Source organism: Mus pahari, chromosome 1, assembly GCF_900095145.1.
Source record: "Mus pahari chromosome 1, PAHARI_EIJ_v1.1, whole genome shotgun sequence".
NCBI classification, from domain to species: Eukaryota; Metazoa; Chordata; class Mammalia; order Rodentia; family Muridae; genus Mus; species Mus pahari.
This window is the reverse complement of record NC_034590.1, coordinates 19,622,173-19,638,293: the sequence shown is the minus strand read 5'-3', so window position 1 is coordinate 19,638,293 and position 16,121 is coordinate 19,622,173. Positions and strand designations below refer to the sequence as shown.

At 44.5% G+C, this 16,121-nt stretch overlaps 1 protein-coding gene across 1 annotated transcript in view; it reads left to right on the top strand.

The window, feature by feature from the left end:
* Nucleotides 1–16,121, top strand: part of Uevld (UEV and lactate/malate dehyrogenase domains) — a 32,653-nt gene that overhangs the window by 1,269 nt on the left and 15,263 nt on the right. The window contains exons 2-8 of the mRNA XM_021201119.2: nucleotides 2,057–2,141; nucleotides 2,732–2,797; nucleotides 6,774–6,937; nucleotides 9,764–9,899; nucleotides 10,756–10,874; nucleotides 12,207–12,309; nucleotides 15,247–15,417. Coding sequence (XP_021056778.1) covers nucleotides 2,057–2,141; nucleotides 2,732–2,797; nucleotides 6,774–6,937; nucleotides 9,764–9,899; nucleotides 10,756–10,874; nucleotides 12,207–12,309; nucleotides 15,247–15,417 — 844 coding nt within the window. The remainder of the gene's footprint in view (nucleotides 1–2,056; nucleotides 2,142–2,731; nucleotides 2,798–6,773; nucleotides 6,938–9,763; nucleotides 9,900–10,755; nucleotides 10,875–12,206; nucleotides 12,310–15,246; nucleotides 15,418–16,121) is intronic.

The window sequence follows — 16,121 nt, the reverse complement described above, 5'->3', positions numbered from 1 at the left end:
TTCTGGACAGCCTGGGCTACATAATGAGACAAAAAAAAAAAAAAAAAAAAAAAAAAAGGAAGGAAGAAGAGAGAAGAGAGAAAGAAAAGTCCTCTTTTTAAAATTTTTGATGGTCTTATGTTCCCAGGCTGTCCTAGAACTCTTTATCTAGACCAGGCTGGCTTCAAACTCACCAAGATTCTCCTGCTTCTGCCTAGCAAGGGCTTGGGATCAAAGGCATTCAGCAGATCACAGCTGCCTTGTGGAGCTGTGTCATCCCACAGCAGTGCAGATAGGTACGGGAGAGTTCTGAGTTCCCCAGGTCCTCTCCAGCACTTCCTGTTGTCCCATTTTGATTATGGTTTGTATCTTGATTATGCTGCAATCTCGCCATACTTTTTTGTTCATTTTCAAGGTTATTGTGGCTGTTCTAAGTCTCACGAGTGTCCATATCAATTGGCGTTTAATGGTGAATTATGTGTGTGCTGCAGACCGAAACCAGGCCTTCTGGGTATCCTAAGCAACTGCTTTATCGTTTAGATACATCTGCAGCCCAGTTTTCAGACTTTTATAACAGCTGAAGTTTCACTACGGGATTATGCTGGACCTTTCGGGAAATATAATGATTTTGACGATCTTAGAGCCACAAACACAAGCTACTTTCCCACTTAAAGCAGCTTTCCAAGCCAGGTCTTTAATCCCAGCACTTCGGAGGTGGAGGCAGGCAAATCTCTGGGAGTTCAAGGCCAGTCTGGTGAGTTCTAGGACAGCCAGGGCTACACAGAGAAACCCTGTCTCAAAAAACAGAAAAAAAAAACAAAAACAAAAACAAAAACAAAACAAAGCAAAAAAACCCCAAACCTTTCCATTATATTTCTTTCAACACTGTTAGGTTTTCAACATCCTGTCTGAACTTATTTCCAAGTAGTTTTATTCGATTTCCAGGATGTTGATAGACTGCCTCCTTTCAATTAATCCTCATGGTAAGTCTAGGGAGTGGATAGGATTTTTCTTTGTAGGTAAGAAAATAAGTTGAGAGAAGTTACCTGATGGCACCCACAAGGCCACAAAGAAAGACAGGGAGAGGCAGTTCACCTGTTTGTAGCAAACTCTTGCTTGTACTTATATCCCTGTCCAAGATACCAGCTGGAGGTGGACAAGGGAAAGTCAAGTTGTCTCTAGTGAAGGAGGCATTCAGACAAAAGGGCTGACGGGCTGGTGAGACAGCAGCCATCAAGCAGGACACCCTTGAGCTTGATCCCTGGAAGCCTGAGGTTGGAAGGGAAGAGCCGACTCCTGCGAGTATCCTCTGCCCGCCACATGAGCACCCACACTTACATACCTGCATTAAATTAGTAAATTAAAATGTAGTTAAAGACAAGTGGATCTGGAATGCTGATGAGTGGTTCATCCTGTGCTGTCCCACGGGCTTTCAGGGGTGTTTGGAGGCATTTAGACTTAACTGATCAAGGCCCAGGTCTCGGGGTTAAGCTTGGAGGTTTTTTTTTTTTTTTTTTAAGATTTNTTTNTTTATTATATGTAAGTACACTGTAGCTGTCTTCAGACACTCCAGAAGAGGGCNTCAGATCTTGTTATGGATGGTTGTGAGCCACCATGTGGTTGCTGGGATTTGAACTCCGGACCTTCGGAAGAGCAGTCGGGTGCTCTTACCCACTGAGCCATCTCACCAGCCCCAAGCTTGGAGTTTAATACCTTGCTTCGTATCCAACTTAGCAAAATGCATGGATTCTCTAGGTTTCATTTTTTTTTTTTTTCAAATGGAGCACTTGTAAACTCTCCGTGCTCCTTAGCACTGTGGTTTCAATGATGAAATCAGAAATCCATGATGATGCATGCCTGTGTTCCTAGCATGTAGGGGGCAGAGACGGGAAGGGAAGAAGATGGCCAGCTTGAGGTCCGCCTGAACTGTAAAGTGAGACCCTGCCTCGCATTCATAATGAGTCAAACTCTGGTGACACCTGTAGAGATAAAGCGCTTGGTCCTTGTCACACAGCAGGTATTTAGTCTTGTCCGTAGCTCTGTCTTCATTCCATGCTGCTCATTGCTCTCATTTCAGTACAAGTTCAGGGATCTGACTGTCGAAGAGCTGAAGAATGTGAACGTGTCTTTCCCGCACTTCAGATACTCTGTGGACACCTATGGTATGAATAGCATCTTCTAGTCCTCGCTGCACTATTTGGGTTATTAATTTCTTGACCTACAGAGCTTCCATTTTATTTCTCTCTTTTTTTAATCTCAGAACTTGTGATGTAGCTAGGGATGGCCTTGAACTTCTGATCGTCATCCTCCGGCTCCTGAGTTTTGGGATTGTGGGCAGGCACTGCCGCTCCCTGCTTTCTTTGGTGATAGAGGTTGAAGCCAGGGCTTTGTATATACTCGCCAAGTACTCGACCAACCGAGTCCCACTCCACCCTTCTCTGGTTTTGAGACACGATTGGTTGGCACTCCTTTGCTGGTCTGGTAGTGGCCTTGAGCTCGTGGCCGTCCTTCTGTCAGCACCTCTCAGGGGCTGGAGTGACAAGTGTAGGACATTATGCCTGGCAAGTTAAGTGTCTCCTAAGAAAGGAAGGTGGGCATCAGATTTGGACTTCAGTGCCAGAATCTTGTGTTCTTACACTTCGCTCTTAAAATTTGTATCCATTTACGTTGACATTTCTGTGTGGGCAGAATTTATCCACCCTTTGAGGCTAGTCTCTACTTCTGACTGACATTTTGGAACTTTGTCTTCTAGTTTTCAAAGATACTTCCCAAAAAGACCTGCTGAATTTCACCGGTACAATTCCTGTGATGTATCAGGGTAAGTACGGAAGCTGAGAGAACGTGGGACTTCTCTACAGGAGCAGCTCAATAAGAACTTAATTCCTTGGTGTGCACTGCTCTGAACGTGTTTTTACATATACCTGAGGTCTGCTGAGGACCTTACTAGATCTGGCAGGATCCTGTAGACTTCAAGGAAAGCCTAGATTAATTTTAAGTCCATTTAACAACTTGTCAAATAGTCCTTGTTAGACTGGCGGGTTGTGAGGTCAGAAGAGAGCGTGAGAGACAGAGACATGCTCTGGGGAGAGAGCCTTGCTCTCAGCAACGGGGAGGGCTAGGGTCCTGTGTGTTCCTTTTGATGCCTGTGCCTATCCCCGCTTTCCTTCTCTGTGATGTGCCACTCTACCTGTTCTGTAGGTAAGACTGAAGGTCAGCCTGGTCACATGACCGAGCAGACACAGCCAGTGTCGCAGTGCATTCCTAGACATTTTAGAGTTAGGGGACAGGTTGCGATAATGAGGATTTGCTCAAAAGGAAAGAAATAATAATTAATAATAAATGGTTTCTTAACTGTTCCCTGCTTACTGTTCAGCAGTGTAACCTTTGATATAGAAGATGGCTTAAACAATATCATTTGAAAAACACCAGCAAAGCTGTTTTCAGAAGACTTCTCTGAAGTAGCGCCCACCATTCCGCCATTAAACATTTGCTCTTGCTGCGTGTGAAGGAGGACATTTGGAATCCTGGACTCAGGATGCTGAGGCAGGAGAGTTGAAGAGCAACTTGAGTTACATACTAAGACTCTGTCTCAAGCGAAACAAAATGTCGTTCCTTTACAGTGCAGATCTTCCCCGAAAGAGCAACCCCTGCTAATACAGAATGACCGATCCTTACTAGCAGTTCTTAGGAAGTGTAGCTCACAGCTAGTTTACTTGTTACTGACTGGAAGGCACAGGAACAAATGAACTCGGTAGGCCTTTGAAAGACTAGTTGCACAGCGAAGAGGGCTTTCAGAGATCAAATCACGGGGAGAAAAGTCTCTTAGAAAGGGTTCAGCATGGGACAGTAGGATTTTGAAAGACTTCTAAAAATACTAGGCATTTCTGTACATAATTTGTAAACCGAGGCCGGCCTCCCTAATTCCTGTCTCCCCACCAGTGGTGGCATTCCTGAGCAGTGTGCTGAGGCTTTTCTTCTGCCTGCGACTGAAGGTGAAAGCCTTCGAGGCAGAGCTCGTCTGTCCTTGCTTGGCTCACTTCCGCCCTGCCAGGATCGCCTCTCTGTCTCCTGGCTGCCAGAACTGCACTCACCCCATGAGCTCTTACTTGTTTTCTGTACTTTGCTTGGGTAGATGTTGAGAAGAAACGGAGGGGATGAGGAAAGAGAAGGGGGGCAGGAAGCTGAGCCCCCCCTAATTCGTGTTGAGGCAAGAGAATAATTCTTATTACTTTGCTGATTTCAACTTTATCATTTTAATAATCACTGCCTAGTAGCATTTCAGTTTCTGGGTATCGTAGTATCCCTCACGAAGCTGAGTTCAACCGCTAAACGTGCAAACTGCTATGCTCCACGTCACACCCCAGCCCCATCGGTACCGTGCAGTCCACTGATATTCTGCTTTTTGAACAGGCATGTAGTTAAGCCATCGACCCTTAGGCCAAGTCTTCCTTGAAGTAGTCATGCTGCTTGCAGGACTCTGTCTACCCCAGTACTGGAAATCAAACCCTAGGCTCCACACATCCATGACAGGTTATACAACTCCCTGCTTCTACCTTCAGCAATTACCACCTCTGGAGGAATGTGATGGTGTATCTTTGTACTTGGTCACTTTATGGTCTGTGGTCTCATAATTTTGTAATCGTAGGGTTTTCTATGGCCAGACCCACATTGTAAATATTTAGGTAAAAGCTACACAGCGGATGTTCTAAGAATTGCTGATATAAAACTGGTTGGTTGCCAGCTTTTAACATGTCTAATGTTAAATGTGTAATGTGCTATGGCATCCTGCTTGTGTATTAGCATGGCAGCTTTAAAGAAATGTTGTCTGGACCCTGTTGGGCTGCATCAGTCTCATGAGGGATACAGCCAGAGCGCTTTACATGTTTATAAAATGTGCAGTTGCTGCTGAGTGTTATTGTGCTTGGTGGGAAGAAAGCAAGACGAGAACAGCAGTAGCTTTCAGGCAGTTTCCATAGAGAGGAAGAGATGACGGTGAAGAAGAAAACCATTTGGTTATCTGACCTGTTTCCAAGTGGGTTTGAAAGTACAACTCATAGTGTTTGCCATGTCGGTGTGCATACATGGATTTCACCCCCAACAGTGTATGAAATTAGAATGAATAGTACTTTCAGTTTATAGAGGGAAGGATTAGGCGGGAAGAAGTTAAGTAACGTGGGTAAGTCATACAGCTAATAATGTGTAGAGGTAGGAATCCGGTCCCAAGCGGAATATTTGTAATACAGTGTAAGACACAGCGCTAGACTGTGAAACAGGAGTAAGTGCTAAAGACAGAACAGTTCTAGTGTTTTTTCGGTTGTCCAGAGAGTTTAGTTTTCAGTTACATTGGATTTAGCTTTGGCCTTCACAGCAACCAAGGCCTGCCCTACACAATTAAAGTCAGAAGAGCGTGTGGTCAGGTTCCTTCCTACCCCTCCCGTCCATTTTGTTGAGGGGGTTAATGACCTAAACCAAAGCTTCAGACAAGCTGCCGGCCTGACAGGAAAGCCAGGTGGCAATGAGGCCGTGTGCAGGCAGACAGGAAGCAGACACCTGCCCAGGGCAGCACATGATGAGCATCCACTGGCTTCGCTTGACTGGGAGACTACAAAGAACAAGTCTACACTTGAAACCCTCTACCCCAAAAGGTCCGTCTTCAAGCCCTCTGCACCTGAGGGCAGCTGCCTTCATGGTTCTTGTTGAGAACCCAGTCTAACATAATTGCAGTGCTTGCGGCCCACTAAACCCAGAGCCTCCTCACATCAGGCAAATGGTCTGCTCAGCTAGACCCATTGACTCGCCTTTGACCTGTTGTAAGCCTGCTTCTTTTTCTGAAAAGAGTATTGAGGACTTCCAAGGGGTAGTATTTCTAAAAGATCAGTGGCCCGTTAGCGTGTGTGTATGGCAGGAGAGGGGCGTATCCAGACTGCCCTACCCCACTCTCATGTTGGTGGGGGCGGGGGAGGGTGTTGTTCAAAATGCAGAGCATTCGGGCCTTGTCCCACTCTACCTAGGTTCCCGGAATCCGCATGGTTTTCAGTTCTTTAAGTCATTCTGACAGACACTAAAATTTAGGTGTCACTAAGTAAGGTGACTTACCTCTAAGCTCAGTGTCTGTCCGTCCTTATTTCTATGAGAGACTTATTTAGCAACTAGTATGTTAGGCACAGTACCTGGTGTTGGGGATATAGGGAAGAATGGGAGAGAATGCACAGTAGACATTTACACTGGAGTAGGAAAGCAGGCTGGGTAAGTAACTAATCTCACTGTAGAATAATTTAAAAGTGGAGAAGCTGTAGTGCCTCTGCTTGGGATGTGCAAAGTAAATTACATAGAAAAGATTCAGGCCGGGCGTGGTGGTGCACGCCTTTAATCCCAGCCAGCACTCGGGAGGCAGAGGCAGGCGGATTTCTGAGTTCGAGGCCAGCCTGGTGACAGCGCAGCCTGTGAACTGTTTCGGAAGTGCTCAGGTGACCACTGCCTTCGTTTCCCAGCTATGCTGGTGCTGTGTTAAGAACCTCTTCCCAGTGCAGAGAGAATGAAAAGCGGGATGGTTTGCATCCATCCTTACACACAACCTCAGCTACCCCTTTTCTTCCTTTTCTTCAGTCCTTAGCACCTTTTTTATTTTGAGGCAGGGTCTTGATGTTGTCTAGGCTGCCTTCAGCCTCGCAGTCCTCCCACCTCAGCATCATTAGGTAGAATGATAGCTTTTCCTCCATGCTTAGCTGTCTGTTTCTCTCTGCATGACGCAACCAGTGCGTGTGTGTCATGGGCGTTTTTCTTGTCTCAAATAGGTAAGACATACAACATACCCATTCGCTTCTGGATTTTGGATTCCCACCCTTTTGCTCCGCCCATTTGCTTCTTGAAGCCAACTGCAAACATGGAAATCTCGGTTGGAAAACATGTGGATGCCAAAGGCAGGATATACTTGCCCTACCTCCAAAACTGGAGCCACGTAAGATCAACTTGGATTTTCTTTGCGTTTTGTTTTATTTTTCTGAATATTTGTCTTTGTCTTTGATCTTGGTAATACAAGTAAACACACTGCATCTTCCTTCCCCGCCCCCCCCACCAGTGCACGCACGTGTGCGCACACACACACACACACACATACATGCACTAGTGCATACTCGTGCACACATACTTATTGTTGTTTGGTTGTTGAGTCAGACTCTTATTATGTCAGCCCTTTGTGTCCTGGAACTCACCGTGTAGGCCTCAGACTCACAGAGATCTTTGCTTCTGCCTCCCAAGTATTGCACCACCATGCCTCGATGATCTTTCAATTACTTTCTTCATGTGGTCTTTAGAAACAGTTTGTAATTGAGCTTTCTTGAGTCTCTGACGTTCTAGAACCCTGATAACATCAGCTTGCAGAGCTGCCTTCTCCAGGTCTGGGAGTCAGCGGCTGTTGTTCCTTGTTTTATTATCATTTAGCACTTGAAGGGTTATACAAAAAGCTATTAGCCAACTACCAGAACTCTTATTTCCTAGTTCCTGTCTATTAATGATTCTCATGCTACATATAGATACCTTTTTAACTTTGTCTAAATTGATTGCACTCTATTTAATATATAGTGTGCTTTGTTTAACTGATTGGGGTGTGTGTGTGTGGGGGTGGGTGGGTGTGGGGGTGGGTGTGGGTGCAGTGTAACTTAGGGCTCAAAGCATGGTAGGCAGACATTCTACTGCTGAGTTTTGTCCGTTGGCCTTGGCTTGCTCTGTAGCCCAAGCAGGCCTTCTGCCTTACTCTGAAGCAGCTGTGCTTCCGTACTCCAGGCCTTGCTAAGGTTTTTGTTTTTGCAGTGCGCAGGCTTGATCCTTGGGCCTTGCTCATCCCAGACAAGTACTGTACTGCTCAGTACTCAGCCTAGCATTCAGCTACTTTAAATTTTTTATCTTCTATTTATTTACTGCATGTGTTTGTGTGTGCACCTATGTGACATAGCACGTGTGCATGAAGTCAGAGGACAACTTGTGGAAGTTGGTTCTCTCCATTCATCATGTGAGTCCCAGGGATCAAGCTCAGGTGGTCAGGCTTGGCAGAAAGCACCCTTGCCTACTGAGCCCTCTCTCAGAAAGCACCCTTGCCTACTGAGCCCTCTCTCAGAAAGCACCCTTGCCTACTGAGCCCTTTCTCTCAGCAAGCACCCTTGCCTACTGAGCCCTCTCTCCAGCCCTTTGTTTTGTAAGGAAATACACAATAACAGTTTTAGGGGTAGAGGACTCCTGTCTACACTTTATTTTTACATGCTTTAGAAAATAGACATAAGGGCTGAATGTGACCAGCCTGGGTGGTAGATACATGCAGTTTTTGTCTGAAGTGACATCAAAGTAACCCTGAATATTCTGTTACAAAGTGTGTTTATCCTGTTGGTCTGCATTTGGAAGATGTTGGTTTAGCGTTTTTCTCCTTGTATTGTGTAGATCTGTGAAGTGCTTCCATGAGATCTCTAGGGAAGGTACTTACTGTATGATACAATTTGTTTGTGCTTTTCAGTTAAGAATATTAAGAGTTAAAGACATTTCATATGGTGGTTTAGGATAATGAGAAGATAACTGAAGATACTTCACCTTTGACAACCTGGGTTTGAAGAAAAGATTAAGTCTTAAATATGTAAAGTAAAAAGACTGTATTTAACTATTGCTACCATAAAGTCTATGTAAACCTGTCATGAAAAGTTAAAATCTATCAAACATAAACATTAACACTTGGAATTCTAGTAGCAAGGAGGCTGAGGAAACATAAGTAAAGGTTTGGGCCAGCCTGGGCTACACACAGCAAGGTCTTATCCTGGGCTATAAAGCATAAGACCCTAGAAACAAACAGCAGGCCCAGAATTCACCCAAAATAAAAACCTAAAGAGGCTGAGGAACCATAAGTAAAGGTTTGGGCCAGCCTGGGCTACACACAGCAAGTTCTTATCCTGGGCTATATATAAAGCACAAGACCCTAGAAACAAACAGCAGGCCCAGAATTCACCCAAAATCAAAACCTAAAAAATACAAAGCTTGCACATGTTCCTATATGTACAAGTGTAGTCTGGGGCTTTCCCACATAGCAACAGTGTGAGTAAACGCACACTACTAAGTGAGCTGTACCGTGGAGAGCATTATTGTACTGACGGTCTTCCTTCTGTTTGCATGGAGCGAAGTCTCTCGTGATTGGTTAATCCTGTAACGCTCTGCATAACAACGTGAGGTCAGAGGGCTGCCGTGCATTTTTCACTGTACAGCGATGCAGCATACAAACTATGTGCTGTTCTTAATACAAAACATGTGCTGTCCTTACATACAAACCATGTACTGTTCTTAATACAAAACATGTGCTGTCCTTACATACAAACCATGTGCTGCTCTTACATACAAACCATGTGCTGTTCTTACATACAAAACATGTGCTGTCCGTACATACAAACCATGTGCTGTTTTTACATACAAAACATGTGCTGTTCTTACATACAAACCATGTGCTATTCTTACATATAAAACATGTGCTGTCCTTACATACAAAACATGTACTGTTTTTATTATTGGTAAGGGCTGCGGTGTAGCTTGGTGTCGTCAAGTACTTGCCTCGAATACACAGGCTGTGAATTTGGTTCCCAGCACGAGTGAAGAAAGCAAGCAGCGGGAATAGTGAAGATGAGGAAGTTTGGGGGAGACTGCGTCGGTTTCCAACTGCATTGTTCAAGGGTCACCTTGAGTAACTGACAGTATAAAATACGTGTTCTGTAGAAAATACAGTTAGGTAACTTTTCCCTTTGCATGCATTCTCCAGCCCAAATCTGCCATTGTTGGATTAATTAAAGAAATGATTGCCAAGTTTCAGGAGGAACTTCCTCTCTATTCCACACCGTCGTCCAATGAAGCGCAGCAGGTGGACCTGCTGGCCTATATCGCAAAAATCACTGAAGGTTTGTATTGTCAGTGAGATCACCTAAGAATTAGGACATTAGAATTTCTCACTAAGATTCTGTACTCTTTGTTACTTGAATTCAATGCATAAGCTTATGGATAAGTAATATATATATTGCTGGCAATTGAACTCAGGACCTCTGGAAAATCAGTCAGTGCACTTAACAACCACTGAGTCATCTCTCCAGCCCCCAGCCTCAAACACTTAGGTAGCTGAAGATCACCTTGAACTTCTGACCTTTCTGCCTTCACCTCCCTGTTTTGGGGATTACAGGTGTGCACAGAAATGTCCAGCTACCCCCTCTTCACCCTCCACTCCTAAGAGTAGGTGTTACTGTGAAACCCAGGCGCTGCCTCAATCTCCTGATGGCTGGGGTTATAGGCGTGAGGCATCGTGCTTGATTTCAGGCTCCTGTCCTTGCCTTCATTAGTACAGCAAATATTTAAATAAATAAATAAATAAATAAATAAATAAATAAATAAATAAATGCATGCTGGTCAGCCAGTGATGGCACACGCCTTTAATCTAGTGCTTGGGAGGGACACAGAGGATAGCCAAGACTACACAGAGGAACTCTGTCTCAAAACGAAACAAAACAAAATCTATAGAATCTTTATGAGAGCCTTTGAAGTTCATTTTATGTTTAAGAAGATGCTAGAAAAGCATTTTGGGGGGGAAGGGGATGGGGAACAAGTTCACACTGTGTGGTCCAGGCTAGCCTTGAACTTACAATCCTTTTGCCTCAACTTGTTGAGAGCTTATAGATGTATGCTACCTCATCAAGCTTATAAAATGCTAGAACAAAACCTTTTAATATTATTTTTTAATTCTCAGGATAATTTTTTTTATTGTAGGTGTCTCAGACATAAATTCAAGGGGCTGGACAAATCATGAGAGTAAAATACTCAATAAAATCACTGTGGTTGGAAGTGGAGATTTGGGTATCGCCTGCACATTGGCAATTTCAGCAAAGGTATGTAGACAGAGTGGCTCTACGTCTATTTATGCTTTCTTTCACCTTAACATATTTTTCTTTTTCCATTTTTCATGTATGTGTGTGTGCATTTTTTGGCATGTCTGAACACACATTGTGTTTATGTGTGCACAAGTATGCTTGTGCACATGGAAACCTGAAGCAAGAAGTCAGGAATTATCTTCAACTGCTCTTGCACTTTCTTCACTGAGGCAGGATCTGTCAGTCAGTCACAGAGCTAGACAATATGGCTAGTCCCGCCAGCCAGGTTACTCTGGGATGCTCTGTCTCTGGCCTCCTAGGCTGCAGCTACCGGTGGGCCGCCATGCTCATCTGGCGTTGACACTGGTTTCTGGGGATGGGAACATACAGTCTAGATCCTTAACCACTCAATCAAGAGACAGGGTTTTGCTGTGGAGGCCAACCTGCCCTCAAATACTCTTCCTCCCTCGGCCTCTGGAGTGCTGGGGTTACAGACATTTACAGCCACATCTGAAAGCCGTGAGTGACTCCAGCATTTCCTAAGACAGATAGAAATGCATGGCCTAGGCTAAGTCTTCATTTCCTGCAGCCCAGTGATCAGTGCTCACGGCTGCCTCAGTGGCAGGCAGTTTAGCTGAAGCCCCTCTTCCAGGCCCTGTATTGTATTGCTTCTCAACTTGTTCACAGTGAGTAAAGGCTTGAGTCTCCTTGAGAGTGTCTATACAGTTGTGTCATTTTTCATAGGTGCTAGTACATTTGTGGGATACCGTCTATACAGGAGATCAGCGGGTTACATAATTTATTAATTTTTGAATTGTAGAAATGATCACATTGAGCTGGGCATAAATGGCACAGTCCTTTAATCCCAGCACTCAGGAGGCAGAGGCAGGCAGATCTCTGAGTTCCAGGACAGCCATAGCTGTTACACAAAGAAACCATGTCTCAGAAAAACATTTTTTAAAAAAAGGAAGGAAGGAAGAAAGAAAGGCAGGAAGGGAGGAGGCGGAGGAGAGCAACAGCAACAACACTGGAATTAAAGTAAAAACTTGAACTCAAGAGGAACAGTAGCATACCTGCCTAGTACGCCTTGTCCCCTTTGTTATTTATTCCTTCAGAGGAAGCTATAGTTTGCTCCTGAGTAAGTCCTGTTAGGTCTGGTGTACAGTAGTCAGGCCTCAGAGGCAGTAGCAGTGACATGACAGCATTGTGCTTGGGTCTCCTTACTGCTGTCGTGTTACTTTTTGTTCTTAATTAGTTCAGGAGGCCTCCTTTAGCCTTTCTCACGAGCTTAATACTGAGTAGCGAGTTGTGTCAGCGAAGCACTGTTCTTGTTCTGCTCTTTCCACACAGGGCATTGCAGACAAGCTGCTCCTCTTAGACCTCTCAGACGGGACTAGCCAAGGGACAATGGACCTTGATATCTTCAACCTGCCCAACGTAGAGATCAGCAAAGGTTTGATCATTCTACTGAAAGACGGTTACAGTAGTCTATAGTATTCTTGTAGTTGGGTCTTAGATTGTTGGTTTATTTGTGGAACTGGGAATTAGGTCCTAGAATTTTTTTAAATTATATTTTTACTTACTTTGGTTAGGGGGCACACATGTGCCGTAGCATGTGTGTACCTGCGAGAGTTGGCTCTCTTCTTATACCTCTCGGGTCCTGGGACATCAAACTCAGGTTGTCAAGTTTAGGGACAGGAGCCTTTATTCACTAAGCTGTCTCTCCAGCTCAGGTCCTAGAATTCTAAGGGTGACAAGTGTTTTGAAGGTCATCTGTTCCAAGAGTCTATAACCAGTTATTACCAGTTATGTTAGCTGTAGTCAAATGAGCAAATAGCATTCAGAATCTCTCCGCACGGCCAAAAGTGTTTATTCGTCGTCTCTGATTTACATCCATCCCCGAATCAGCATTCCTCCCGTGGCTTCCTGTCTCAGGACACATTGGTTCAGAGCACTGGCTTTAGTTAGGCAGATTCGGTTTGCATCTTAATGTGGCCATATTATAGTCTGACATTTGCAGGTTAAGTAAGAAAAAGAAAGGAAGGGGGCTGGAGAGATAGCTCAGCAGTTAAGAGCACTGACTGCTCTTCCGAAGGTCCTGAGTTCAAATCCCAGCAACCACATGGTGGCTCACAACCATCTGTAATGGGGTCTGATGCCCTCTTCTGGTGTGTCTGAAGATAGCGACAGTGTACTCACATATAATTAATAAGTAAATAAATAAATAAATCTTTAAAGAAAAAAAAAGGAAGTTCTTTTTGCTGTTCCATCCTTTTTGTGTGCGTGAGCCTCATCTTGCTGTTTCCTGGCTGCCCCTGAACTCCCACCCAGCTCAAGCAGCCCTCCTGCTCACCACTGCTGTCCCAACTGGTGGTAATGGTGGGCCTCTCCACCAAGTCCAGGCCTTTTAAAAAAGCATCACTTCAGGCCTGAGAGATAGTTCAGCGGTTAAGAGCACTGAGTTCAATTCCCAACATCCACATGGTGACTCACAACCATCTGTAATGGGATCTGATGTCCTCTTCTGGTGTGACTGTAGACAGCTACAGTGTACTCACATACATAAATGTTACATAAAACATGTAACATTGTATTAATACAGATATATTCATCTAGATAAAGACTATATTTGGGAATGCAGGTTTAAAAATATTTTACCAGGGATGCATGAGTTTAAAAAATAAACCAAGCCTGGTGAGGTGGCTCAGTGGATAAGAGCATGCTCCTGCAGAGGACCTCAGTTTGGTTCCCAGCACCCATACTGTGCACCTCACAACTGCCTGTCACTCTAGCTCCAGGCGTTCCAACAGCCTTTTCTGGCCTCCACAGGTACCCACACACATGGCATACATACCCAGATGCATAAAATTTTGTGTGTGTGTGTGTGTGTGTGTGTGTGTGTGTGTGTGTGTGTGTGTGTATTTTTTTTTACATAGGTTTCTGAGTGTAGCCCTGGCTATCCTGGAACTCACTCTGTAGATCAGGCTAGCCTCACATAGAGATCTGCCTCTACTTCCCAAGTGCTAGAATTAAAGCTGTATACCACTGCGCCTGGATTAAAAATACATTTTAAAAATCAAAATAGTAAAAACAGATCATTGAACAAAATGTATGTCCTAAAACTTCGCTACCAGCTTATAGATAAGACCAATTTATACATGGCACGGTGACGTGGGGATCTTTGGTCGCTCCCTAGGTTTCCTACATTCCTGGACTGTTTTCCAAATAAAGTTTAAAGCCGCACATAATGTGCAGAAGGGGTCAGAAGAGTTGACCTGCCTGTCTGTTCTAAAAATAGCATGCCACAGGTCAGCAAGCACTCAGATGCCTGGAGGAGACAATTAGCTCATTTTCCTCATCTGAGGGAGGACTAGAGTTGCTTTAATGTTCCTTTAATGGCTGGGTAGAGGTTCCTTAGGGAGCTGGATATTCTCTTGTGCCTTTCGTTCCCAGTCCTGAGGTCTTAAGGGACCTCTTAACTCTTCAGATCCCTGTAGGAGAGACTCTTTAGTACCCAACCCTAGAGAAAGTGAGGCCATTTAGGACCTAAGGAAACTGGCTTTTTTCCTTGTGTCTCATCGGCCCTTGATAACTGGTGAAGTAACTGACTAATTGAAAGAACAGACTCTTTGGAGGAAATGTGCAGTACGTGGTACTTACCACCAAGCAGGGACTCAGAATTACCTGTGAGGACGAGGACATTTTATCATTCAAGGCAGAGGATGGAAGCCAGAGGAGGACTCTGGCGGGGCGGTTGAAGGCAAGGTGTAGTGTTTTAAACTAAACTGGTCATTGATTTCTGCTGCTCTGCCCATGCTTGTCAACCTCTCCAGGTACCAGTTTTCAGTTCCAAGGGGGCTGATAGATTAGAATCTGAAAGCAGACTGCCTGGGCCTGACTTGCAGCCTGTCTGCTGACTTGCCCCAGTCACTTCACTTCTTTGCTCAGTCCTCCTCCCATTCTCCCATGTTGTATACAGTCGCTTTCAAAGAATACTGTGGCTCCCAAGCTCAGTACAGAAGCCAGTGGCTGTCGGCTCGATTTGCCTATATTACTCATTTCCCTTTTAAGCGTTGTGAACCACATAGAAAACTTAGTCTTTGTGTATTGGTGCTGGTTCTTTCTAGTTTCCTGCCTATTTTGTTCTGTAGCCCAGGCTGGCCCCCAACTTGGAGCCACTCTGCTTCGACCTCCCAAGTGCTGGATCACAGCTGTGTACCACCATGGTTGGCCATGGGATACATGCTGTCACCCCTGAGCATTCTGAGTGATAGCTATAGAGGGTTGTGCATGCCTGTAGTCTCTGTTCATAGAATGGAGAGACGTTTCATCTTATACTGGCATTCGTTTAGACTATCTTGAACTCAGACTGTTTCTTTTTGTTCATTAGATTTGTCTGCCTCTGCTCATTCCAAGGTGGTGATCTTCACAGCCAACTCTTTGGGTGGTTCTGAATCCTACCTGCATGCAGTACAGAGTAATGTGGACATGTTCAGAGCTCTTGTTCCAGCTCTGGGACATTATAGTCAACATGCTGTCTTGCTTGTTGCCTCTCAACCAGGTAAAAACCTTTATTTTAAATTCAAATGATGATCCAGATCATCAGTATAATTGCCTTTGCTGATTTAAAACAAAAACAAAAGCCAAATCACCATAGTGTACAAGGGATATTCAGTAAGACTGCTCTTAGAATGACCAGCACGTACAGTTACTCCTTATCACTGATAGCACATAGGTTGCAACTCCCAGCTCTTCATGAACGTGGTATTGTTTCCCAGTTGTTAGCCATTTCTCCTTTAGTGAGAAAGTGATTAAAACTTCTGAGAGAATCATACATGATTTTTATGTTTATGTGTAAGATATCTAAGGCTCTGGTGTTATGAAGAATTTAAGAAACATATCACTGCTATACATACAAAGACAGTTTTTTACTTGTGTGTGTGAGTGTGGAGGTCAGAGGGCAGCCATCCCTTGTTGTGTGTTGAGCCCAGATTGTCAGGTTTGCGGGTGGCTCCCTTTACCCGCTGTGCCGCCTCAGCCTCACCCACACTCACTGTACAGCTTTAACAGTGTGTATTTTTGTAGATTGTTTCACTTAAGAGAGCTGTTTCCAGAGACTAGGTGGTTTGGGCTCAGTCAGTGTTTCAAGCATGTGTTTGAAAATGTTCCACAATGGATTTGGTGTGTTGTGCTCTCACCTCAACTGCTCAGTTCTGAGGAAAGCTCAGGCAAACTCTGAAGTTGCAGCATGGCCAGCACATGCTC